Genomic DNA, 27,670 nt, shown 5'->3' with positions numbered 1-27,670 from the left:
TCACAGTTGCTTTCCATCATTCCACCCTGCCTCTCTCGCACTCCCCTTTTAGAACATGTTCAGTGTATCTGAGTTGGGTTATAGTTAGTTGGTTTGGATTAGAAGTTAAGTGGCCAGAGACTTCCCTGGTGGCGCAGTGGTTAAGAAGCCGCTGCCAATGCAGGGGACACGGGTTCGAGCCCTGGTCCAGGAAGATCCCACGTGCCGCGGAGCAACTAAGCCTGTGCACTACAGCTACTGAGCCTGCGCTCTAGAGCCCCCAACCCACAATTACTGAGCCCGCGAGCCACAACTACTGAGCCTGCATGCCACAGCTACTGAAGCCCGTGCGCCTAGAGCCCGTGCTCCTCAACAAGAGAAGCCACCGCAATGAGAAGCCCGTGCACCGCAACAAAGAGTAGCCCCCGCTCGCCTCAACTAGAGAAAGCCTGCATGCAGCAAGGAAGACCCATCACAGCCAAAAATAAATAAATCAGTAAACTTATTAAAAAAAAAAAAAAAGAAGTAGGTGGTCACTGCTTGCATACCATGAGAATCAGGTCTGCCACTGAGCGCAGTGATGACTGCATTTTACTTCTACATTAGGAGAAGTAGGAGAAAAGAGTATCAATAGCATTTTTATTTTTTAACTTGCTATATAAAATGTATAATTTACTGTGTATTATACTATGTATTTATATATGTATTAGTAGCTATTTTACTTTTTTACTGTATGAAAATTTTTTTCTATGTATCAGGAAGCTTTCTTTTTTCGGGGTCTGCACCTTGCAGCTTGCGGGATCTTAGTTTCCCAACCAGGGATTGAACACAGGCCACAGCAGTGAAAGCGCCGAGTCCTAACCACCGGACAGCCAGGGAATTCCCATATCAGCAAGCTTTCCTATTCTAAAAGCTCTACGTGTATTAACTGATTTAGTGCTTTTAACTACCCTGTGAGATAAGTACCTTTGTTATCAACCCCATTTTATAAGTGAGGAAATTGAGCATAGTGAAACTAAATAACTTATTTAAGACAGCAGGCAGGAAGTAGTAGAGCCAGGATTTGAACCCTGGCAGTTTGACTCCAGAGACATACTCTTTCTTTTATTATTCCCCTTCTCCCCCAGTCCCCACGTAATCATTCTCTATTTTTCCACACACCTGACTGATCATCTTCTCTGTGGCCTGGGGCAAGCACTGCAGAACAGTCAGAGAATCGGGCGCAGTCCTGGTCCCCAGCAGTTGATGAGGCTTTGGCTTTTTATGTGCAAAAATGGAGCTGTCAGTGATCAGTTATCATAATGAAAAAGACCTGGTTTTCTTTTAGTTTTCTGAACATTTTATTTAAAGAAATAAAAAAACCGTCTGGCAAGTTATAAGTATAGTACAATGAATTCATGTATACTATTTCCTTGCTTTCACCAGTTATTAACATTTTGCCATGTTTGCTTCACCCTTCTTTCTCTCTCTGAACCATTTGAAAATTAGTTCACATACTTCAGACCTAAATACCTTATTCAACTTGTTTATCCTAAGAACAAGCGCATCCTCTCCATAACCACAGTACACTGATGACACTCAGGAAATCTGTCATTGCTAAAACACTCTTATCTAATATACAATCCCTGCCCAGATTTCCTCAATTGTTCCAATTTTATCCTTTATCTTTTTTTTTTCTTTCAAATCCAGGATCCAATCAGAGATTGCATTTAGTTGTCATATTTCTTTAGTCTCCTTTATATCTACAACCATTTACTGGATTTTTTTTTTTTTTTTGGTCTTTCATAACATTGGCATTTTTAAAGATTCCAGACTAGTTGCTTTGCAGATGTCCTTAAGTTTGGGCTTGTCAGGTTGATTCCACATGTTTAGATTAAAAAGGTTAAAAAAGGTTGAAAAAGGTTAAAAAGAATAAAAAAGTTGAAAAAAATTTGTAGGAATATCATTTAATGAAGTCATGTCCTCAGTGTATCACATTAGAAAGCATATGATGTCATTATATTGCATTACTGGTGATGACAAGTTTGATCATTTGGTTAAGATAGTGTTTACCAGATTGCTTCATTGTAAAGGTACCCTTCTCCTTTGTTAAAAGCATTCTCTGGGGTGATATTTTGAGATGTATGAATATCCTGTTCTCCAGTAGTCTCTCACTGTTGGTATTCATTGATTCTTGTCTGAATCACTTACTATTGCAGTTTTTGTAAAATGGTGATTTTCTATTTCAGTTTTTCCTTCTACATTTATTAGCTGGCTTTTCTGTAAAGAAGAGCTTTCCCTTCTATGCGAAAGTAATAGTCTCCCAAAGATGTCTACCTCCTAGTCCCCAGAACCTGTGAAAATGTTACCTGACTTAGCAAAGCGGAATTGAGGTCATAGATGGAATTAAGGTTGCTAATCAGCTAACCCTTAAGATAAGGAGATTCTTCAAGTGGGCCCAATGTAATTATAGGAGTCCTTTAAAATAGGAGACAGAAGAAGAGTCAGACTGATGCACTGTGAGAAGGACTAGACCTGTCATTGCTGGCTTTGAAGATAGAAGAAGAATAGGGGCAGCTTTCCTCTAGAAGCTGGAAAAAGAAAGGAAGTGGGCCCTACCCAGAGCCTATAGAAAGGAACGCAGTCCTGCCAATGCCTTGATGACACTTGTATCGGACTTCTGACCTAGAAAACCAGTAGTATACCTTCTCACTTTCTTATCAGTGTGGATTCATGGGTTGTTTTCTTTCTTATAAGTGAGTTAAAATCTTTTTCTGTCAGTATTCATTTTTATATTCCGATTTCCTCAAAGTTGGCCTTGGGGAGCCCCTTCAAGATCCTTGTGACACGTTCTCAATCCTTGTGACTGTCCTCTTTTTTGGCATAGCAAGATATTCCACACCTATCTTGTACTTTCCTTCCTCAACTTGGAATCAGAACACCAACTCCTTTTTTTATATCTTTTTAAATGTATTATGTTCATATATCTCCAAAGATTGAATGTGTCCTGGATTGAGCTATCTTACAATCTTAATGAATATACAGTTGAGCAAAAGAATAAGAATAAATTAAAATTTTCATAAGTAATAAACATAAAAGTAAAAAAAATCAATTTCTTCATAATATGAATTGAGCGTTTACAAAATTAATTGGTTCATTTATCCATGGTTGAATATTGCTTATTGCTAGAATGAAACAGAGTTCAGCTAATTTCTCTTTCTATTGATTGTTTTTATAGAGGTAAGCTTTAGGAAACCTTAGAACACGAACTCTTGAGCAGTGCACTGTGCTGCTTCTTACATTAAACTCTGCACTGTTTTTCTTATAAAAATATTGCAAAGACAACATAATAGTGATTGACCATTGGGAAAACCTTGTAACTGGGCTTCAAAGTTTGCCGCAAGAATGAGAAGTATGGAGTGTCTGGCCTTATCATTCCAGTCCTCCTGTGTCTGCTTGGCATGGTGTTCCTGCCAGGGCTGGGCAAGTAGCAGCAGGGATTTACGAATATTTTCACATAAAGTTATAAAACGAAATGCTTATCTGTGACTGTAGAGGCTGAATTTTGTTCCGGAGCCTGTCTATAAGTTTCTGTATTATACTTACTCAGAAATGGTTCAGTATGCAGTCCTTTAAAAAAATCGTTCTGTAGAATTCTTAGCTAACAGTTTATAGTGATGCATAGAAAGAGATTGAATGTAATGCGCCAGAGAAAACTTTAGTCTTTGGGGATATATAGAAACCTCACATGATTACAGACATTCCTCTTAGACAGGGGTCACAAGCACAGAATGCTCTCAGGGGCCTGGCAGGAGATAAGAATGAGTGAAGCAGGTCAGGTGGGGACGGTGCTGAACTGGACAGCGCTTGCCTGTCCTGCAGGGAGCACTTGCACTTCTCTGGTTGACTCTTGCCTTGCCAGAGAGAGAGCCCAGGGTTGTCAGGGTTTTCAAGAGAAGTCCAGAAATCTAAATTTTTATATGAATTCCTCCAATTTCAAAAGGTTAACAATTAACTCAATTTTATTTTTAAAGCACAAGGAGGAACGAACAAACCATGTCTGCAGATTGGTTTTGGCCCTCGTGTCAGCAGTTTATAACCTCTGGTGTAAGATATGCTGGTAACCAACATTGTTGCACATGAGGGCTATTTAGAACGGCGTTCTTAGCCTTTTTGGTGCAGTGGGTGGCATTGGCAGTATGGGGAAGCTTATGGGTCTCTTCTCAGAATAATGTTTTTTAAGTGTATTTTAAAAATATGTAAGACTACAAAGAAAATAAATTGTATTGAAGTGTAGTTCTCAAAATATTTTTAAAAACCAAATTTGTGATATGTATGCCTTTTATTAGTACATTAAATAACGTGATCTAGTGGTAGGTCTGTTCACTGCCATAATTTTTAAATACTGTGGGAGTAAGTGATTTTTTTTGGCCGCGCTGCGCAGCTTTCAGTATCTCAGTTCCCGACCAAGAATTGAACCTGCGCCACGGCAGTGAAAGCCCGGAGTCCTAACCACTAGGCCACCAGAGAACTCCTGAGAATAGGTGATTTTTTGAGATAACTGTAACAACTGTAAAAGAGTGTTACAATACCTGACATCTGTTGTTGGCAGGGTCACAGGCATTGCTAATACTATTCTCCTTTGTTGCCTACATTCCTAATTGAAGGTAATGTTAAATTGGAAGTATAATTTGGTGAAAACAAGGATGTCATTCCTCCCCTGCCCGCCCCCATCCATGTTTAGTGACAGCCAATGAATCTCAGGTTTAGGACCCTTGGTCCAAAATAATCCTCAACCTACTTATAGTAGCCTAAGGATAGCAGTATAGTGTTATTGAGTGTAATTAAGCCAGCCACCATCTTACAGTTTATTTCTTTTATTTCTTTCTCTATAGTTAACTTTCTGGTTACTGAACTTGATTCTGTGTTTTTCTTTAGAACGTTATCACTTGTCTTACAAGATTGTACGAACAGACAGTCGCCTGGTTCGCAGCATCCTGACAGCCCATGGATTTCATGAAGTAAGCTCATTTTTACTACCTTACCTTATCTGCTCAAAAGCTGAAAATCCTAGCCACTTAACTGACTGTCAGCTAACAGGGCCAGCTCTAGAAAGTACACGGGACCAGTCCTTAGTGATGATGTAGAACTTGCATTGACTCTCTGAGTCACTTTACCAATTTTTCCTTGAAATACATGGAAAACATTTCCACAAGATTTTGTGAGGGTTTTTTTTAGGGAAAAAATTTTTTTTTTCCTTGCTGTGTTTTTAGGCATGGGCTAGAGGCAGAGTTTCCCATAAGGAATTGTCTAATACCCAATTAAACCTCTTTGATTATAAGCAACAGAAACAGACTCTGCCCAACATAAACCAAAAGGGATTTATGGTAAAGATGTACATAGAATGGCTAGCAGAACCAGAGGAAAAGCTGAAAAAGCAGACCTTTGGAAGAAGAGAGAATGCAATAGCTCCAGGGATCTGGCAACAGAAGTCTTTAAGACCACCTTTACTGCTGTGGAATGAATCGACTGCATTCATTGTCCTTGTTCTCTGCTCAAGAAGCATATTCTGGAGATAGAATGATTGGCCTAGCTTGGGTCAAGGGTCCACTCCTTGGGGGAAGGGAGGGGCAGGTGATTGCCAGGTCCTTTAAAACCAAGGAGTATGTTATTCCCAAAGAAAATTGGGAAAATGGGGATTTGACATCAAAAGGCAAAGGCAAATATGCTGGATGGACTTCCACTGTGGATATTTTGAGACAGTTGATAAAAGTCTGGTTGCTCGCTTCTTATCCTAGGTTGAGGTATGAAGTAGACATTTTGAGGAAGTTCTGATACCAGTTTATATACTGTCTTTGTTGCTGTTTTATTTCCAGGGCTTAACATGGTACCTGTCACATCAGAGGCAGAGAGTACATAATTGTTGAATGAATGGACAAATGAATTCTAATGAATGAATGAATGAATTCTAAGTTGGTTTGCTACTATAAGGTTTTAGATCTGATCATCACTTTATACCCAGCATCTGCAAGGATATAAGGACAGTCTGAGAAGGGAGTTTTGGGGTTGGGTCCTCATCTCTCACTTTGATATGCAAGAATATTTAGAGATATCATGGACTTCTATAAAAGGATTAATTCTACTTTTTGCATGTGGTACTTGTCCAACTCTCTCATTCTTTAAACTTGCTTATCCCTCTGTTCTGTACACTCAGCTTTTGTCTTACTAGGCTCACATCCTAACTGGCCCGCCCCTGTGAGTGCTCTGTGGATGAAAAATCTCTATGACTTTTTACTTCCATCATTCTTCCAGGGACTGTCTCTGGTGTTTCTTTTTTTTTTTTTTTTTAATAAATTTATTTATTTATTTTTGGCTGCGTTGGGTCTTCGTTGCTGCGCGTGGGCTTTGTCTAGTTGCGGCAAGTGGTGGCTACTCTTCGTTGTGGTGCGCAGTCTTCTCATTGCAGTGGCTTCTCTTGTTGTGGAGCACGGGCTCTAGGTGCACGGGCTTCAGTGGTTGTGGCACGCGGGCTCAGTAGTTGTGGCTCACGAGCTCTAGAGCACAGGCTCAGTAGTTGTGGCGCACGGGCTTAGTTGCACCGCGGCATGTGGGATCTTCCCAGACCAGGGCTCGAACCCATGTCCCCTGCATTGGCAGGCAGATTCTTAACCACGGCGCCACCAGGGAAGTCCCTCTGGTGTTTCTTATCTTGTCTTTTTATCTGCCCTTAGGTTCACCCAAGCAGCACTGACTATAACCTAATGTGGACAGGATCCCACCTGAAGCCCTTTTTACTTCGCACCCTCTCTGAAGCACAAAAGGTTAATCACTTTCCCAGGTAATGCTCTTGTAGCTACTTTGCTCCATTTAAAGGTACCCGACATTGAGGCATGTAGCCAGCAGAGATAATTAACATCCTTTAAAAAAAAAAAGAGGTCTGTGATATAGGGCAGGAGTCTGCAAATGAAACTGAGGTGTTCACATCCCTGGACATACCTGAAGACTTTGCAAGGAGTCTGTAGGATGGATGGTTTTAAAATACACTACTTCTGGATTGCAAATCCCATAGATTCTCTTTCCTAAAATTGAGCTGCTTGTGAGCCCCTCATGTGGATAGGTTCTCCCTTCTCACCTTCTTTTTCATAGTTACTGTTTTTTCCCTTTATAAAAGAACAGCCCACCTAGAATCTTAATATGGTGCATTGTCCTGGGGTGTAAAAATTTCAAGGGTTGCAAAGAAAGGAACAAAAATATTGGTGTTTAATTCAGGTAATAGCATAACAAATCTTTTTGCATGATAATGATTTCCATTTCTTTGCTTTTAACAGAATTGAAGAAGGACATAATCAAGTTGTCAGCTGATAGATCATTAAATATAAAATTTAAAGATAGGTCATCTTGTGACTTTTGACATATAATTAGAAAAGAGTTCAAAGAATTGAATGATATTGCTATATTAAACTTCTGCCAGTCTCATTGGTTAACGTCAGCCTAGAGAGGCAATATTGCCTAGTGGCTAGAAGCACAGGCTCTGTAGCCAGCTAACCTGGGCCCAGATCGCAGTTCCGCTGACTGATCTTGGGCAAGTGAGCTTTCTGAGCGTCAGCTTCCTCATTGGTAAAAAGAAGGTACTAATGACACACGCTTTGTAGGACTATCGTGAGGATTTAATAAGTGCTTAGAACATCACATGCCTTCCACATAGTAAACACTATATAAGTGTTAGCTATTATATTTGTGAACAAGGTTTCTCAGTGTTTACATCTATGAAAGAGAAAATAGGAATAGAATTGATGCTGAAACCCTGCATTATTCTAGCAGTGAGTAATTTTCAACTATGGAGAGATACCTGACCTATTGGAGAAGAGGGCAGCTAATCTCATCTGTCTAATGAAGAGATGCAAATCTAATAGGAATTTTCTTATTGGCTCAGTGGTTGAGTTATATTTTATTTCCAGGACTTATGCCCCAGGTACTCACTCATGCTAACAAGTTTTGTTGTCAGTCACTTCATATACTTGTCTCCTCATTTTTTAGAAACGAAGGCTCTTTCTTGATTATTCAATTCTACTGTCTTATACTCAGTCAGTGGGTATAAATACCCAGCCTATGCTGTCTCTAATGTCAAATAGTTTCTTCATAATCTTAGATAAATGTATATTTTGAATCTTTATAACAAGTTCCAGTGTTATTTTATGTCTGAGCTTCATGGGCAGAAAATAATTTAAACTTTATTTTCTTCCTTACTGCCTGGAAGATGTGGATTTGGTTTTCTAAATGTGTGACTGGGTGCTTGAAGTGAATCAGATGCAACTATTTTAAATAGGTATTTAAACAGTCTTAAAATAGCTCACAGTAGAGGCTGCATTCCTAATTCCTGTTAGTAGTATATTATTTATTTCAAAGTTTTTGAACTATTCCTGTAGGTGTATAGGAATTCCACCTCAATTTGGACTCAGTCAGTATTAATAAATTCTAACCTATATTTTCTTCACTTCTCTTTGAATGTGTTATACATGTATGTTTGGGAATATTAATAATCCATTACCTAAATGCAGTATACTTTGTGGCTTCTGGTGCTATGTATTTTCTAAGAAAATACATAGCACCAGAAGTTAGAAGTCTTTTTCAATCCAAAGACTTCTAACTCACATGCAAGAGGAATGCAAACACTTGAAATGTTTCCAATATTATTGTGTACTCTTTTTATGTAATTTTTTATTTTAAATAATTTTAGACTTTTAGAAAAGTTGCAAAAATAATATAGAGTTCCTATGTGCCCTTTACCCAGTTTTCCTAATGTTAAATCAGTTATAACCATAGTATAGTTATCAAAATGGAGAAATTGATGTTAGTATAATGTACATTTTAATAAAAATTTATAATATTTACGGTGTTTTGATGAATTGTGTACTATGTTCTTACAATGATAGGTCAATATATGTATAACAAGTACAGCCTTATGATCACAGGAAATTAAAAAATATTAAACGTAATTTGTATACATATTTTCATTGTAGAGAAGGTATAATATAATATAAAAGACTTACAAGCATTAAATATGTTCTGTTAGGCTAAGCTGTTCTTTGGGGGAAATGGAATGGAAGAAGTAACAGCAAAAGTGAATTGGGGGATGTCTGAGTGGGAGTAGGCGAGGCTTCTGGGGTGCTGGGAATGTTCTGTGCTCAGTGGTGTTCACACAGGTGACCAAAATTCATCGTGCTTTGCAGTTGTGATTTGTGTACTTTCCTGTTTATACGTTACTTTCAGTAAAAAGTATAGTATTGTAAAAAGTGAAAAATTTACCGACAAAAAGAGCCTTTTCTTTTGTAGTACTTTTAAAATGTACAGTGGCTAGTGAATCCTGATGTTATTTAGGTTCCCTTGAATATACTTAAAAGGATACTGTTATAGTTTTATTTTAAAATTATATTTGCCATTCATTGGATCCTTTGGAACATTTTAAATTTATGATGAAAAATCTTAGATGCCAACTAAGAGGATACATAGTTTCCCAAAATTTGTATCGGGAGTACCAAGCAAAAATGTTTGGAGACCACTAATATTGGGTAACTGTAGGAGAATTTGTTGTTTCTCTTATCCTCTGGTTCAGTGTTTCCTTTTTTTTTTTTTTTTTTGATTTTGACATACCGTTGCATTCAAGAGTTTATTTTATTTATTTATTTAAAAAAATTTTTTAAATCTCTCTTTTTTTTTGAAATTTTGAATTTTATTTTATTTATCTTTTTATACAGCATGTTCTTATTAGTCATCCATTTTATACACATCAGTGTATACATGTCAATCCTAATCTCCCAATTCATCACACCACCACCCCCGCCCCAGCTGCTTTCCCCCCTTGGTGACCATACGTTTGTTCTCTACATCTGTGTCTCAGTTTCTGTCCTGCAAACCAGTTCATCTGTACCATTTTTCTAGGTTCCACATATATGTGTTAATATACGATATTTGTTTTTCTCTTTCTGACTTACTTCACTCTGTATGACAGTCTCATTAGGTTCATCCACGTCTCTACAAATGACCCAATTTCATTCCTTTTTTATGGCTGAGTAATATTCCATTGTATATATGTACCACATCATCTTTATCCATTCGTCTGTCGATGGGCATTTAGGTTGTTTCCATGGCCTGGCTATTGTAAATAGTGCTGCATTGAACATTGGGGTGCATGTGTCCTTTTGAATTATAGTTTTCTCTGGGTGTATGCCCAGTAGTGGGATTGCTGGGTCATATGGTAATTCTATTTTTAGTTTTTTAAGGAACCTCCATAGTGTTCTCCATAGTGGCTGTATCAATTTACATTCCCACCAACAGTGCAAGAGGGTTCCCTTTTCTCCACACCCTCTCCAGCATTTGTTGTTTGTAGATTTTTCTGATGATGCCCATTCTAACTGGTGTGAGGTAGTCATTGTAGTTTTGATTTGCATTTCTCTAATAATTAGTGATGTTGAGCAGCTTTTCATGTGCTTCTTGGCCATCTGTATGTCTTCTTTGGAGAAATGTTTATTTAGGTCTTCTGCCCATTTTTTGATTGGTTTGTTTGTTTTTTTAATATTGAGCTGCATGAGCTGTTTATATATTTTGGAGATTAATCCTTTGTCCGTTGATTTGTTTGCAAATATTTTCTCCCATTCTGAGGGTTGTCTTTTTGTCTTGTTTATGGTTTCCTTTGCTGTGCAAAAGCTTTTAAGTTTCATTAGGTCCCATTTGTTTATTTTTGTTTTTATTTCCATTACTCTAGGAGGTGGATCAAAAAAATATCTTGTTGTGATTTATGTCAAAGAGCGTTCTCCCTATGTTTTCCTCTAAGAGTTTTATAGTGTCCGGTCTTACATTTACGTCTCTAATCCATTTTGAGTTTATTTTTGTGTATGGTGTTAGGGCGTGTTCTAATTTCATTCTTTTACATGTAGCTGTCCAGTTTTCCCAGCACCACTTATTGAAGAGACTGTCTTTTCTCCATTGTATATCCTTGCCTCCTTTGTCATAGATTAGTTGACCATAGGTGCATGGGTTTATCTCTGGGCTTTCTATCTTGTTCCATTGATCTATATGTCTGTTTTTGTGCCGGTAGCATATTGTCTTGATTACTGTAGCTTTGTAGTATAGTCTGAAGTCAGGGAGTCTGATTCCTCCAGCTCCGCTTTTTTCCCTCAAGAGTGCTTTGACTATTCGGGGTCTTTTGTGTCTCCAGACACATTTTAAGATTTTTTTGTTCTAGTTCTGTAAAAAATGCCATTGGTAATTTGATAGGGATTGCATTGAATCTGTAGATTGCTTCGGGTAGTATAGTCATTTTCACAATATTGATTCTTCCAATCCAAGAACAGAGTATATCTCTCCATCTGTTTGTATCATCTTTAGTTTCTTTCATCAGTGTCTTACAGTTTTCTGCATACAGGTCTTTTGTCTCCTTACTAGGTTTATTCCTAGGTATTTTATTCTTCTTGTTGCAGTGGTAAATGAGAGTGTTTCCTTAATTTCTCTTTTAGATTTTTCATCATTAGGGTATAGGAATGCAAGAGATATTTGTGCATTAATTTTGTATCCTGCTACTTTACCAAATTCATTGATTAGCTCTAGTAGTTTTCTGGTAGCATCTTTAGGATTCTCTATGTGTAGTATCATGTCATCTGCAAACAGTGACCGTTTTACTTCTTCTTTTCTGATTTGGATTCCTTTTATTTCTTTTTCTTCTCTGATTGCTGTGGCTTAAACTTCATAAACTATGTTGATCAATAGTGGTGAGAGTGGGCAACCTTGTCTTGTTCCTGATCTTAGTGAAAATGGTTTCAGTTTTTCACCATTGAGAACGATGTTGGCTGTGGGTTTGTCATATATGGCCTTTATTATGTTGATGTAAGTTCCCTCTATGCCTACTTTCTGGAGGATTTTTATCATAAATGGGTGTTGAATTTCACCAAAAGCTTTTTCTGCATCTGTTGAGATGATCATATAGTTTTTCTCCTTCAATTTGTTAATATGGTTTATCACATTGATTGATTTGCCTATATTGAAGAATCCTTGCATTCCTGGGATAAACCCCACTTGATCGTGGTGTATAATCCTTTTAATGTGCTGTTGGATTCTGTTTGCTAGTATTTTGTTGAGAATTTTTGCATCGATGTTCATCAGTGATATTGGCCTGTAGTTTTCTTTTTTTGTGACATCGTTGTCTGCTTTTGGTATCAAGGTGATGGTGGCCTCGTAGAATGAGTTTGGGAGTGTTCCTCCCTCTGCTATATTTTGGAAGAGTTTGAGAAGGATAGGTGTTAGCTCTTCTCTAAATGTTTGATAGAATTTGCCTGTGAAGCCATCTGGTCCTGAGCTTTTGTATGTTGGAAGATTTTTAATCACAGTTTCAATTTCAGTGCTTGTGATTGATCTGTTTATATTTTCTATTTCTTCCGGTTCAGTCTTGGAAGGTTGTGCTTTTCTAAGAATTTGTCCATTTCTTCCCGGTTGTCTGTTTTATTGGCATAAAGTTGCTTGTAGTAATCTCTCATGATCCTTTGTATTTCTGCAGTGTCAGTTGTTACTTCTCCTTTTTCATTTCTAATTCTGTTGATTTGAGTCGTCTCCCTTTTTTTCTTGATGAGTCTGGGTAACGGTTTATCAATTTTGTTTATCTTCTCAGAGAACCAGCTTTTAGTTTTATTGATATTTGCTATTGTTTCCTTCATTTCTTTTTCATTTATTTCTGATCTGATCTTTATGATTTCTTTCCTTCTGCTAACTTTGCGGTTTTTTTGTTCTTCTTTCTCTAATTGCTTTAGGTGTAAGGTTAGATTGTTTATTTGAGATTTTTCTTGGTTCTTGAGGTAGGATTGTATTGCTATAAACTTCCCTCTTAGAACTGCTGTTTGCTGCATGCCATAGGTTTTGGGTGGTCATGTTTTCATTGTCATTTGTTTCTAGGTATTTTTTGATTTCCTCTTTGATTTCTTCAGTGATCTCTTGTTTATTTAGTAGGTATTGTTTAGCCTCCATGTGTTTGTATTTTTTACAGATTTTTTCCTGTAATTGATATCTAGTCTGATAGCATTGTGGTCGGAAAAGGTACTTGATACGATTTCAATTTTCTTAAATTTACCAAGGCTTGATTTGTTACCCAGATATGATCTATCCTGGAGAATGTTCCATGAGCACTTGAGAAGATAGTGTATTCCGTTGTTTTGGGATGGAATGTCCTATAAATATCAATTAAGTCCATCTTGTTTAATGTATCATTTAAAGCTTGTTTCCCCTCATTTATTTTCGTTTTGGATGATCTGTCCATTGGTGAAAGTGGTGTGTTTAAGTGTCCTACTATTATTGTGTTACTGTCGATTTCCCCTTTTATGGCTGTTAGCATTTGCCTTATGTATTGAAGTATGTTGGGTGCATAAATATTTATAATTGTTATATCTTCTTCTTGGATTGATTCCTTGATCATTATGTAGTGTCCTTTGTCTCTTGTAATAGTCTTTATTTTAAAGTCTATTTTGTCTGATATGAGAATTGCTACTCCAGCTTTCTTTTGATTTCAATTTGCATGGAATATCTTTTTCCATCCCCTCACTTTCAGTCTGTATGTGTCCCTAGGTCTGAAGTGGGTCTCTTGTAGACAGCATATATACGGGTCGTGTTTTTGTATCCGTTCAGCGAGCCTGTGTCTTTTGATTGGAGCATTTAATCCATTTACATTTAAGGTAATTGTCGATATCTGTGTTCCTATTACCATTTTCTTAATTGTTTTGGGTTCGTTTTTGTAGGTCTTTTCCTTCTCTTGTGTTCCCCACTTAGAGAAGTTCCTTTAGCATTTGTCGTAAAGCTGGTTTGGTGGTGCCAAATTTTTTTAGCTTTTGCTTGTCTGTAAAGGTTTTAATTTCTCTTTCGAATCTGAATGAGATCCTTGCAGGGTAGAATAATCTTGGTTGTAGGTTTTTCCATTTCATCACTTTAAATACGTCCTGCCACACCTTTCTGGCTTGCAGAGCTTCTGCTGAAAGATCAGCTGTTAACATTATGGGGATTCCCTTGTATGTTATTTGTTGCTTTTCCCTTGCTGCTTTTAATATTACTTCTTTTCTATTTGATTTTTGATAGTTTGATTAATATGTGTCTTCGTGTGTTTCTCCTTGGATTTATCTTATATGGGACTCTGCACTTCCTGGACTTGATTGACTATTTCCTTTCCCATATTAGGGAAGTTTTCAACTATAATCTCTTCAAATATTTTCTCAGTCCCTTTCTTTTTCTGTTCTTCTTCTGGGACCCCTATAACTTGAATGTTGGTGCATTTAATGTTGTCCCAGAGGTCTATGAGACTGTCCTCAGTTCTTTTCATTCTCTTTTCTTTATTCTGCTCTGCGGTAGTTATTTCCACTATTTATCTTCCAGGTCACTTATTCGTTCTTCTGCCTCAGTTATTCTGCTATTGATTCTTTCCAGAGCATTTTTTTTTTTTTTTTGGGCCGCGTTGGGTCTTTGTTGCTGCATGTGGGCTTTCTCTAGTTGTGGTGAGCAGGGGCTACTCTTCATTGTGGTGTGTGGGCTTCTCATTGCGGTGGCTTTTCTTGTTGTGGAGCACAGGCTCTAGGTGTGCGGGCTTCAGTAGTTGTGGCACACAGGCTCAGTAGTTGTGGCTCGCAGGCTCTAGAGCGCAGGCTCAGTAGTTGTGGCGTAAGGGCTTAGTTACTCCATGGCATGTGGGATCTTCGTGGACCAGAGCTTGAACCCATGTCCCCTGCATTGGCAGGCGGATTCTTAACCACTGCGCCACCAGGGAAGCCCCTTCTAGAGAGTTTTTAATTTCATTTATTGTGTTGTTCATCACTGTTTGTTTGCTCTTTAGTTCTTCTAGGTCCTTGTTAAATGTTTCTTGTATTTTCTCCATTCTATTTCCAAGATTTTGGATCATCTTTACTGTCATTACTCTGAATTCTTTTGCAGGTAGACTGCCTATTTCCTCTTCATTTATTTGGTCTGGTGGGTTTTTACCTTGTTCCTTCATCTGCTGTGTATTTCTCTGTCTTCTCGTTTTGCTAAACATACTGTGTTTGTGGTCTCCTTTTCGCAGGCTGCAGGTTCGTAGTTCCCATTGTTTTTGGTGTCTGCCCCCAGTGGGTAAGGTTGGTTCAGTGGGTTGTGTAGGCTTCCTGGTGGAGGGGACTGCTGCCTGTGTTCTGGTGGATAAGGCTGGATCTTGTCTTTCTGGTGGGCAGAACTGCAGCCAGTGGTGTGTTTTGGGGTGTCTGTGAACTTATTATGATTTTAGGCAGCCTCTCTGCTAATGGGTGGGGTTGTGTTCCTGTCTTGCTAGTTGTTTGGCATGGGGTGCCCAGCACTGGAGCTTGCTGGTCGTTGAGTGGAGCTGGGTCTTAGCGTTGAGACGGAGATCTCTGGGAGAGTTCTTGCTGATTGATATTACGTGGGGCCGGGAGGTCTCTGGTGGACCAATGTCCTGAACTCAGCTCTCCCACCTCAGAGGCTCAGGCCTGACACTCGGCTGGAGCACCGAGACCCTGTCAGCCACATGGCTTTTGGGAAGTCTGAGGTCTTCTGCCAGTGTTCAGTAGGTGTTCTGTAGGAGTTGTTCCACATGTAGATGTGTTTTTGATGTATTTGTGGGGAGGAAGGTGATCTCCATGTCTTACTCCTCCGCCATCTTGAAGGTCCCCTAAGCCTGGTTCAGTGTTTCTAATTCCTTAATGATAAGCATCACTAGGGGTACTTTACATTCATAGGTCTTACTGCAGATGCAAGGAATCACCATCTCCAGAGAAGGTGTATATTTAAAAAGCACCTTCTAGGTGCTTAATCTTTCTAGGTAAATGTATACCTAGAAAGTTATATATTTTAAAATCAATGAGGTGATCTGTATCTCAGTCAAGTTTGGAAATTACTGATCTAGACTAAATCACTGTTACATTGTGGTCTCTGGACCATCTGTACCAAAATCACCTGGGGCCCATGTTTAAAATGTAGAACCCTAGACTTCATCCCAGAATTTTGAGAGATGTGACCCTGGAACATTTGTTTTTAAAGAAACTCTATAGGTGATTCTTATGTACACTAAAATTTGAGGACCTCTGCTCTAGATCTGAAGAGGACAGTGGGTAAGAAAGAAGTATTGGTGATACCTAGATTTGGCAAAACAACCTTTGATTTTAAGAAATCAAAGTGAAAATCTTGTACTGAGGAACAGATAGAATGCATTTTTAATGGTTACAGCAAAGATTCTTAGATGGTTTTTAAATAGTGCAACAAACCATAGACTCATGAATCCAGTCGAGGCCAACTGAAGTGCCTTTTTGTAGTTTGCCAGATTACACTCCCTGATAGGTAGCGTTTATTGCCCTAGTTTTAAGGTGATCATTTCCTTGACAAAGTGATAGATTTGGGATATAATACTATCGTCAGTAACTGCTCATGAACTGTGAACTCTTTAGTACGTGATGACACAGGATAACCTCTGAGTCATAGCCTACTGAAATGGAAATGCTTTTATGAAATTTAGGTCGTATGAACTAACCCGGAAGGACCGACTGTACAAAAACATCATTCGAATGCAGCATACGCACGGATTCAAGGCTTTTCACATCCTCCCTCAGACCTTCCTGCTGCCAGCTGAGTATGCGGAATTCTGTAGTAAGTGCTTGACTGCTGACGCTCCATTCTCACCCCCCATCCCCTGTCCCCCATCCCCAGCAGCTGAACATGGGGCAGGTTTACTCCAAGGGCTGCCTCAAGGCAGGAACCAATCCGGGCTTTTCAGATCCTTAAAAAATTGTTTCTTTGGTAAAACAATTGCAGGGATAACTTTGAAACTGTTTTATTCTGAGCGTGTATGTGTGTGTTTATTCTTAGTAAGGACATTTATGTAAGGACGCATTGGTATTGTATAAATGTGCTCCTGTTTATTACAAAAAGTCTCTTTTTCATTGACAAGAGTTAGTGCCCATGTAAGGATGGATATACTTCTGCATGTGAACTACATATGCGTCCTCTTTGGTATCTCTCTTCCTCTTGTCGTTTAAGGGATATCCCTGTCCCCTCGATTTTTGGACTTGCGTGACTTATGTTCTTTGGGGTACACGTATCACGCTTCTTTTGGTATTAGGGTTTAGAGGTACCAGTTAGTGACACTCTCTCTCCTTGGAGTACAGACTAATTGAAAAATATTCATGGGAGCGAAATAGGCGCGTGAACGTCTGCTGTATTGGCGGTCAAGCTAGCTGGGAATGCATGGCCTGCATCCAAGTCTCATTGCTTCTTTTGTCTTGAAGTGAACTTACCTCCCCAGGTCCAAGCAGAGGAGATAGGCTATTTTGGACTCTCCCCCCATGGCGGGCAATGCCTGCCTCAGTAGGCTTAGAGCACAGAAGAGGCACGAATACAGAGAAGGTGTGAGGCAGGTCTTTTGTGAGAGTCTAAATAGGAAAAATAATAATAGCTAACACTTACTTAATGAACATTTCCCTTCTGTTAGGCCCTCTTCTAAGTGGTGCCTCTATTCTGAGGTAGGTACGGTTATTGTTCCCAGTTTTACAGGTGAGGAGACTAAGGTACAGAGAGGTTAAGTAACTTTCTGTAAGTTATGTGGCTGCAAATGGTGGGATTAGGATCCAGACCCTGCAGTTTGGCTTCAGAAGCCAGGCTCCTCACCACTTGTGCTTTGTGGCCAAAGACAGTGGGCGTATACACACAATGACCATTTCCCAGTACCACCCATGAGAGAAGTCACTTCTGTGAGGAGGATCAGTTATGACACACAGAGAGGACAGCAAGACAGTTTTCTTCTCAATAAGTCCAAGAAAAAGACTATTCCTGTCTTATAGGTAGAGGAAGCATGGAGAGAGGAAGAGAAATTTTTCTCTAGACTTCCTGACTTTTGATTCTTTTAACCTGTTGGACCTAGCGGTCTGGTCCGGTCATGCAGTGCGGTGTTCATCCTCTGGGACTTGCATCAGGAATGGTCACAGGGTCTCTCGCTCCCACCTTGGGGAGGCCATTCTTCTGAGAGCACTTGTTGACCCCGCTGGGACCAGTGGTTGGCAGTTCAGTGTTTGCCCACAGAAGGCTCTGAAATGGGTCAGAGTAGAGTATCCACTAGATGAATTAAGTTAACTTCAAAGCTACAGTGCACTCAAAGCTGAACATTTATAGTTAGGAATTTTTGTTACGGGATTTTTAGCCATGTTATTGAAACCTCCTGTGCCTTAGCTTCCTCCTCTGTAAAATGGGACTGTTACTAGTACTGACATTATAGTGTTGTTGGGATGTTTAACTAGGTTAGCACATGGAAAGCACTTGGAATGGTGCCTGATGGGTACTTAATAAATGTACAATAATATTTCCTATTTCAAGTTATGTAGAGATGTATTGTTATATAAAAAGGTAAAAAATTGTGTAATAAGCCAACATGATAGCATAAAAATGCTTCAACTAACATGTTAGCAACGTAAAAGCATTCCTGATATGAACTCCCTGCTGTTGAATTCCTATTGAGAAATCAGAGTCCAGAATAATTTCCTAGTAAACACTAAAGGGATATTAAGTTGAAAATTCCCTTTTTCCTCTCTGCTATCTCTTATTCTGTGGTTCTTCCCCACCCTTTGGAGGCAGGTTGAGGGCTGGATGCTCATTCAGAAGATTGGATAGAGTTAGAGTTCCTCCATGCATTCAAGCCTGACCTGTGTTTCAGTAGAATTGTTTCTTCAGCATATTTTTTTTAAATAAATTTATTTATTTTATTTATTTTTGGCTGCTTTGGGTCTTTGTTGCTGCGTGCAGGCTTTCTCTAGTTGCAGCCAGCGGGGGCTACTCTTCGTTGCGGTGCGCGGGCTTCTCTTGTTGTGGAGCAGGGGCTCTAGGCACACGGGCTCAGTAGTTGTGGCACGTGGGCTCAGTAGTTGTGGCGCATGGGCTTAGTTGCTCCGCGACATGTGGGATCTTCCCAGACCAGGGATTGAACCCCTGTCCCCTACATTGGCAGGTGGATTCTTAACCACTGCGCCACCAGGGAAGCCCCGTTTCTTCAGCATATTATTCAAACTCTTACAGGTTCTACATTCTAACAAAAATGAATTCAAAAGGTCAGTAGCACACATAGAATGAATATAGCTGCAACCCAGAGCCACCACATTGAGCCCCAGGGCAGTTATTACAGGCTAATGATGTTCTCCAGTCTCAAAACAAATCCCTCATTGCTGTTGCCTGCCAAAGACCACAGCGGGGACTTACTGTGCGGTAGAAGAGGGACCAGGGAAGATGTGATGGTAAAGAGGAAGCTTCTTGGTTTCAGTCCTGCCAGGATGCCAGTCATTCTTTGCCAGTAGTCCGGAGTCCGTGACCTCTACGCTTAAATCCACTGGGGAGAAATCCAGCATTAGTAGGTCAGTTGTGTTGCTAAGTTTACCTATTAGGGGAGAACCTTGCCTCTTCCTACCACTTCCTCTTTCAAAGAGACATTCCTTTTCCTCATAAAGTCAGTTTTAAGTTCTCTTCATTTCCTCTGCTGTCCACCTAGCATATTATAACTCACAAATTCCCTTTTCTCCATGACACTTGTGTTCCTGACCTTCCAGTGCTTGCTTGAGGGCAGGCAATAGGACATTTTTGAGAAGGCAAGTGACACGAACAGGTTAGCCTTTAGGAAAATAACTACATGAAATGAATTGGAGGGAGCAGGGGGAAGAAACACAGTGGTCGCTTTGGAAGTCATAATCCAGGTAAGAAGTGTAGATAGACTGAGCTAGGTAGCTGGAATGGAACAGAGGCAGTGGAAAGAATGGTAGAATAAACACAGTTTACTAAGTGGCTGTGAGTAGTGAGGCAGAGGTGAAAGGTGTGCGTCTGAGAAGCTGGGAGGAGCATTAAGTCTTTAACCAGGGAGTATAACGAGGAATGTAGAGCAGGGGTCCCCAACCCCCGGGGTTCCTGTTAGGAACCGGGCCTCACAGCAGGAGGTGAGTGGCAGGCGAGCAACTGAAGCTTTATCTGCCGCTCCCCATCGCTCACATTACTGCCTGAACCATCCCCCCCGCCCCCCACTCCCCAACCCCTCGGCCGTGGAACCACGAAACCAGTCCCTGGTGCCAAAACGGTTGGGGACCGCTGATGTAGAGGAAAAGTGTTGAAGGACAAGAGGAGTGTCACATTTTGGACCTGGTGTGGATTTGAGGTGCCTGCAGGCCTCCATGTGGTGATGTTTTGCAGGCAGTTGTAAAGGCAGTTTTGAGTTCTGGCCAGAGTTACAGGTTCTGGAAGTTGCAGATATGGAGGTGGATGTTACTACCAAGGAAGGGAAAAAGAAAGAGAAGAAGAACTACAGAGAAGTCAGAGGGGAGAGAGACCTTGAAGATATGAGCAAGGGAATGAGGTCCCAGAGGAGGCAGGAGAGGGTTCAGTCAAGAGCCCAAGTAGAAGGGTGGGCTTCAGGAAGGAGGGCGTGTCTCTCCCCTAAAAGGAGGGAAAGAAGAAGGCTAAGTGGTCATCCAGGTAACATTTTAGATGGAGAGGAAAGCAGGTGAGTGGGTTTATGTTACAGATTCCCAGCCTTCTTGGTGAGAGGGTGATGAGGGCACGTACCAGGAATGAGGGGCCTAGGGATGGGTTTGGGTGTTTGAGAGGAGCAGAAAGGCATGTGACTAGCCTGTGAAAGAACCTTTGAAAGGGAACTGATAAGGAACAGACATGAGGATTGCCTGAAGACTCTAGAGAGACCAGCCAAGGCGGATCTCATGAATTTGTAGCTTTTTGTTCTAATAAGAGAAAACCTGAAATCCATCTCTGTAGAGACCTAGCCCAGAGACCAAACACTGCCTCAAGAGATGTGAAAGCCTGGATACTGCCAAACCGTTCCCAGTAATTAGAATGTGGGGCTTGGAATATACAGACCAGATCTTGCTAGCTTCCTGGTGCCGCTGTTGCTAGTGTAACAGTATATAGTACAGTCGGAGGTCTGTGACCCCGAAGAACCTAAGAATCTTGCCAACTGCAGCCACTCCCCAGCCGTGGACAGCTTTCTAAGCAGGGAGAAGGGAACAACAAGGAAGGCAGGGTGGCGCCAGTATCAGAAAAGCAGAACTTTCCCCCCATGCCCTGGCAGATTTCTGTTTACTTCTCACTGCCCAGAATTGCGTCCTCTGGTCATCTGTAGTTGCAAGAGAGACAGAAATAATTCTAAGGAATGAGCAAAACTTTAACGTCAGCCAGTTAATTTCAGATGACTGGATTTCAAAGTAATCAGTAAATTTATAGAATCATAATAGTAGGATTATGAGAGATCTCATAATTCAAATGACTAAACCCCTCATTTTAAAGATGAGACTGGATAATTTAAGCAAATTGCCCAGAATTAGAAAAGTCAGAATTAGAACTCAGATCTTCCTACTCCTGGTTCAGTGCTCTTTCCATTAGATTGAGCATGCTGCCGCCAGAGGACCTGGAAGGCACCAGAAAGAGTTGCAGGCCCTGTCTAGTATATCTTCATCCTGACAGGCTGCCAAGCTCTTTGCCTTGCCTTTACTTCTGACCCACATTTTTGGAACCTGTGAAAGAAATCAATCCTTGTTCTGAAATACAACAAATCAAGGAGAAAGGCCTAGCATGAAGACACTTTTTTTGATATTTAGAATTTCAAGAACATGATAAAAGTGAAGCACCAGATACTTCTGATAAGCCTAGTCCACAAAGTAAGATTTATTAAACGCGTTAGATGGCAGAAGTTGCATTTAGCTAGATTTTCCCTGTTCTGAAAACGAGCATTTTCTGCGTCCGCTTGTCACCACAGGGGGTACTGTCTTCAGACAGGTCTGGTCATTTTCTTCGGCATTGCTGTATGTAGCTCCCTCACTTCCTCTTCGTGAGCTCAGTGTGTCTAATTACTTGCTTAGGGCCTGCCTTTCTGCTGTCTTTTCACTTCTGCATGCCCCATGCTAGCAAACTGCCTAACACGGGTTGGGTACTTAGAAGTATTGAATGAATGAATGAAGTTTAAAAATTTTGTGATTTTTTGGTTTTATTTTACTATTAATTGTTCCTTTTGTTTTCAAACTATTGTATCCTCAGAATTTGGGGAAAATGGAAAAATGGAAAAAATATATAAAGTATATATATATATATACATCTATTCAGTGACTTCAGTTTATAGAGATTTAATTTGTCTTATATAAATATGCCATCTATTGCAGGAATTTAAAATTATGTAAATTATATAGGTAATATAGTCACGGTACCCAAAAAAAATACAAAACAATAATCAGTGAAAAGCCTTTTTTCTCCTCTTTTCCTCAGTCATCCAGTTCTCCCCAGAGGTGATCAATGTTATTAGTATTTTTACATATCCTTCTAGAGGTATTCTCTGCACTTGCTGGCACATGGCTTGAGTGTGTATGTGAACAGATGGGAGCATACAATACCCAGTGCCCTGCACTTTACTTCTTAACACTCACCAGTCTCTTTGAGCTCATTCCCTCTCTGTTCCTTAATAACATTCTCATTTTGTGTGTCTGCTTAATATTTCATTATGTAGAGCAGGTGTCTGCAAACTACAGCCCTTGTGTCAAATCTGGTCCTATGCCTTTTTATGTGTATCCCATGAGCTAAAAATGATTTTTACATTTTTAAATGGTTGAAGAAAATCAAAAGAAGAATAAGATTTTGTGGCATGTGGAAATCATAGGAAATTCAGTGTCCATAAATAAAGTATTTTTGGGGCCCAGCCATGCTTCTTTGTTTATGTATTGTTTATGGTAGCTTTTGAGCTACAGTGACAGAGTTGAATAGTTGCATGGCCTGCAAAGCCTAAGCTATTTATTATCTGGCTTTTTACCAAAAAATAGTTTGCCGGCCCCTCATATAGATGCAATATAGTGTATTTAATTAGTTGATGGGCGTCTTTTGCTATTAAAATGCATCACTGAATAATCTTGTACAAAGAACGTTTCAATATGTGTGAGCAGGACTAGAGAATACATTCCCAGAAGTGGAATTGCTCACGGAGTTTTACATTCTGTGTGGCACATGACATTTTTTCTAATTCTGTGAGGTCACATCAAGGGAAAAAGCAGGGGAGGGTGGCGGAGAGAAGACAAGGAGGTCTTCTTTCTCTCCTGGTGAAATGGTTTGTGGCACCGACAAAGTCAAGTTCCTGTTGGGAGGCCTTGAAAAGACAGTTTGGCTCCTATCAGAGGGAGAGTCCTTTGTCTCTGCTTCTCTCTCGTGTCCACTGACCTTCCCTAAGTGGAGGCCGGAGCCATCTGCAGGCCTCTGGGACTCCTCATATTGGTTGTGTGTTTTCTTTTCCTATGATCCAAAGGTATTTAAAGCGTAAACCTGAACCTGGGAAAGGAAAAAAAGTAAAGGGCACCTTTTAACCACTCGTCAATTATTGTCCTTCCTTTCCACTCACATTGTTTTATTTAAGGCGATTTTTTCTTATACGCTCAGAGAAACTGCTTAAGGAAAGTAACCATATTAGGGGATCTAGCCTTTGACTCACATTGTCACCGTCTGCAGTGTGAGCCTCTGGAGGTCCTTTAGTTAAAGGAGGCGAGGATCTCAAAGATCCGTGAAGGTTGTTTGTGACAGTAATAGACTAACATCCAGATATTTGCCTTATTTTGTCTTCATCCTCTCATTCAAGATGGGAAATGGTGGAAGAAATATATTATGTAATATTGCTGTCTCTTCCTCTCTTTCCTTTCTCTCTCTTTCTCTGTTTTCATTTTTAAGGCTAGTCCAAACATACAGGTTATTTTACTTGCTGTCCTCCACTTAGAAATTTGGAAAATTCTTTGGGTACCTGAGTAGATAACTAGTGTTAAAATTTGAGATAATAAACTAATGTCCCTTCTTTCTCTTTGTTTCTTTGTCCCCTATTTTGTCTCCCAATATTTTGAACAGATTCATATTCAAAGGACCGGGGACCTTGGATAGTAAAACCAGTGGCCTCTTCCAGGGGGCGGGGTGTCTACCTGATCAACAATGTAAGTATGCAGTGGGTGGCATACTTCGCTCCGTGTTTGTTCTTGCCTGCTTCACCCTTTGCCTTAGCTACTAAGTCTGCATTCGGACGTGTGATTTGAGGATGGCTATGCGCCTACTGTTCACCTTACTGGCAGTACCCTCCTCCCATGCCAACAGTTCCTCTATGGCTAATAAGTCACTTGATTGAATTTGGGGGGAGGGCAGCCTTTGGTGTCAGCAGAAAAGAGGTACTTTTTCTGCTTTCAGCATTCTGCCTTGCTAATTCCTTGGCACTAAGCATTAATTGGTAGCACATACATTTAGTTCCTGTTGTGAGGAGAACCGTGGGTTCCTTCCCTCAAGGTCATCAAGCAAATTAACCTTAATTTGGCATGGCATCCTTGCTGCTCCTGTCCCCCTCCATCCCCCCTCTTCTTCTTCCTCCTCGTCCTCTTCTTTTTTCAAAAGTCATTAGTCTTGATCCTTTGCAAAATCCTCATTAAAAGTTGTTTTTCAGTTGAACACATATACAGAGTAAATGAAATAAAATCCCAACCCCAGTCTCACTGGCTAGACTAACAACAGTAGTAACCTAATACAGTTGATTTATGCTTCTTCTTTTCTCAACTTTACATTTTGTTTCTAATTCTCAGTTTGATATTCACTGCACTCATATCACCTCCTACCCTTCCTTCCACATTCCACCTCTAGCTTTGATTATTTTTTATTGTTTTTATATTTTAAAGGTTTATGATATTTACATTCTCTTCAATAACTATGATTCAGTTTCTCTGCTTTATCTATAAGTTGAGTAAAAAAATTAAACTCAATAGAAACTTTACAGATGGGAATTCTGAAATTTAACCAGTATTTCAGTCTGGGTCTTTGTTCATTCTTCCTCCTGGACATTCGGTCAGCCCTTTCAATATGGAAACTAGTGTTTTTCTTTAGTTGAGGGAAAATCATTCATTTTTTGTCTATGTTTCTGCTTCTGGAACTCCTTTTTGAGGCATTCTGGGTGTTTTCTTCATGTCAACTTTTCTCTCATTTTAAATTCTCTGTCTTTTCCCATCTTTATCTTCTGGATCACCAGTTTGAGCTCTATCCATTTTATCATTCATTCCATCTACTGTATTTCTATATTGGCTATCATAAGGTACAAAAACTCTTATTTTCTGATTTGCCTTTTTTTGTGTGTGTGTGTGTGATAACAGCCTGTTGTTGCTTAATAGATGCAGTTTGCTGGCTGGTCTTTCTGAGGGTACGAATTGAAAGTTTTTTAAAGTTCTCTTTTGTTTCACGAATTTTTGTGGGATCGTGTTTTTTTCCCTGCTGTTGGGTTTTCTCAATTTCAGTGACCTTAGATGTTGAGTCACACTGATGAACAAGACTAGACTGATTGAAATTGACAGCGGGCCTGGGTTTCCCCTACTGTTGTGTAGGACTGATTCCCTAATAACGTCTCACTGGACAGGAGGCTGACTGTGCTTTGTGCGAGGGCAAAGCGTGTTGAATGTCAGGCTGCACCTTCGGTGGATGTGGGTGAGGAAGCGTGCTTCTTCCTTCCCCCTTGCCAAAACAGGGCCTGCCTGATTGTGGATATAAAGGAAGAGTTTGGTGATTTCCTTGTCGGGTGGTGCTTCCTTTCCTCTCTCTTCACCTTTGTGTCTGCTGTAGGGATGCAGTGGCCTCAAGTTCCACTCCTCTGTAGGATCCCTGTGCCCACCCGCAGAAGATGTCCTCCCGAGACAGTTGTTAGGTTTCATCCTGAGGGCAAAGCTTTGGTTGTTGGAGAAGGCCTGTTGGCTGCACTGTTTTAAATGCTGGTTGTTAATTAATTGTCTGATTCTTGTCCGTTGGCTCACTCTTGCTCTTCGTGTTTGTTCACTGCCAGCTTGGAACTTCTCAGAAGTCTCCTTGGGAAGATCACTCTCACCTCTGATATTTGGGGCCGGAGCTTCCTCTGCTCTGTTTCCTCAACCTGTTCCCATCTGCTTTCTGTCTTTCAGGATTTCCTTAAACCTTTGGTCTTTTGTTGTCTCCTTTAAATGTTTTCTAGCCTTGTTATCATTTCAGACGTTTAAAAATGTCTACTCTGTCCTTACAGTGGGACCCTGGAAGGGAAGAGGGGGAGGCGGATATGTCATGTGTGTGGTCGGTGCACCATCCCAAATTCCCCAATTCTCTTTCTTTCCACATGGTCTGAGCTATTTCCTATATGTGCAGAAACTAACTTTCTGAGGGGTCTTTCATATGGGAAAATCCTTAAATTCAGTCTGGACTAAAAACTGTACAGTAAACACTGATGGCCAGACCTTTCATGCTGAAGAAATATAGGATCTGGTTCTGATGCAGTAGCTATACAGCCCCAAGCCCAGGCTACAAGTTCTGCTACCTGACCCTGGGTCACTCTGGAGGCCTTTTGCCCTGGGTCTCTTGTGACAGAAGGCACTGCTCATAGCCTTGGATCTCTCTTTTCTTGTCTCTGTTCTGACCTTGGTGTGAAGGCTCCTGTCCAACAGCTTTTCCTTCAGCTTCATGCCAGGAGCTCCAGTGTTGTTTGAATCTCATAGACGGCACTAGTTTGGGTTTGGGTTTTAGCTGCCAAATGGAATTGCTATTGAAAGTCAACTGTGGTACAAGTTTGCTTTTTATTTTCTTAGACATGAGTCAAAAAGAATAGGATCTATTCCCAGCTCATCTGGGACTTTTTTCTCTTGGAATGCTCTTTTGCCCTGGTGATTTGTTATTTTAAAACCAACATCATAAAGAATAGAAAAGTTAAACTTTCTTTGGTGGGGCTGAGAACCCCATGCCCTGACTCTTCCCTGGATGCCGCGCGCATCTCATAAAGGGGGTGACAAGTCTTTAGAGAATGCATTTGGCAGGCTCTCCTTCTCCCTCCCACATCTCCCTGGGCTGACTCCCTAGAGACCCCCTGCAGAGATCAAAGTACTTGGCAGGACCCTTTGCCTGCCACCTCCCGCTCAGTGAAGCTTTGGAATGAGTCTGATTCTTTGAGGTCTTTGGTGGAAGTGCCAGACAGAAGCCTGGGAAGATGCCAGCAAGCACCAGGGGAGCTGGCAACGTGTGGACATAATGGCAAAAGAGTCCCATTTTTCTCCAAATCTGGAATTTTATCACCTTGTACCCAGACCTACAAACCATGCAGTTAATACTCTTCTCTCCCTCCTTACACACAAGGCCTAACCATCTCCTCCTTTCCATACCTGGATCCTTTCCCATGGAATATGTGACCCATTAGCCAACTGCATGAAGTAACTCTTTCCAAGGCTGCTGCCTGCTTTCCTTTTAGATTCAAGGGGGAGGGAGAGGGAGTGCTGCAGTGGAGGGTCTGCGAGCAGAGCTAGTGTGAGTGGGTGAGGGATGGGGTAGGGAGGGCAGAGTTAGGTGTGAGGGCCAAATAAAAACATCTTTCCCTGTCTTCCCACTGGAGTGAGGAATGAGAGGGCCTCTTATTAAAAATTCCCCGTAATAGTCATAACCTTTTGGAAAATATCTGCAAATAACAACTTTTACCATTATGAGAATAGGGTAAAGGATAGAAGAAGCATTACTTTTATGTAATACTGAAGAGAGAGGAGTGTGAGCTCCTACAGATGGAAGCATCTTGGCTGATTGGCGAACGTGGTCTCTTAATGATGTGCTTTTTAACTCTGAAAATACAGCATAAAGGAACAGAGTTGTGTTTGCTCCAGCTCCTGCAGTAACCGTG

The 27,670-nt window shown here is 40.4% G+C and overlaps 1 protein-coding gene across 11 annotated transcripts in view; it reads left to right on the top strand.

Moving 5' to 3' along the window:
• TTLL5 (tubulin tyrosine ligase like 5) overlaps window positions 1–27,670 on the top strand; it is a 302,536-nt gene that overhangs the window by 15,712 nt on the left and 259,154 nt on the right. For 10 of the 11 annotated variants that reach the window (XM_068542242.1, XM_068542226.1, XM_068542235.1 and 7 more), the window contains exons 4-7: window positions 4,897–4,979; window positions 6,690–6,796; window positions 16,481–16,611; window positions 23,872–23,954. In XM_068542242.1, the coding sequence (XP_068398343.1) occupies window positions 4,897–4,979; window positions 6,690–6,796; window positions 16,481–16,611; window positions 23,872–23,954 (404 nt within the window). The remainder of the gene's footprint in view (window positions 1–4,896; window positions 4,980–6,689; window positions 6,797–16,480; window positions 16,612–23,871; window positions 23,955–27,670) is intronic. The other variant, XM_068542248.1, reaches the window with a different exon arrangement.

Source organism: Eschrichtius robustus, chromosome 1 (genome assembly GCF_028021215.1).
Source record: "Eschrichtius robustus isolate mEscRob2 chromosome 1, mEscRob2.pri, whole genome shotgun sequence".
NCBI classification, from domain to species: domain Eukaryota; kingdom Metazoa; phylum Chordata; class Mammalia; order Artiodactyla; family Eschrichtiidae; genus Eschrichtius; species Eschrichtius robustus.
The sequence above is the reverse complement of the archived record's forward strand: the minus strand, read 5'-3'. Positions and strand labels throughout refer to the sequence as shown.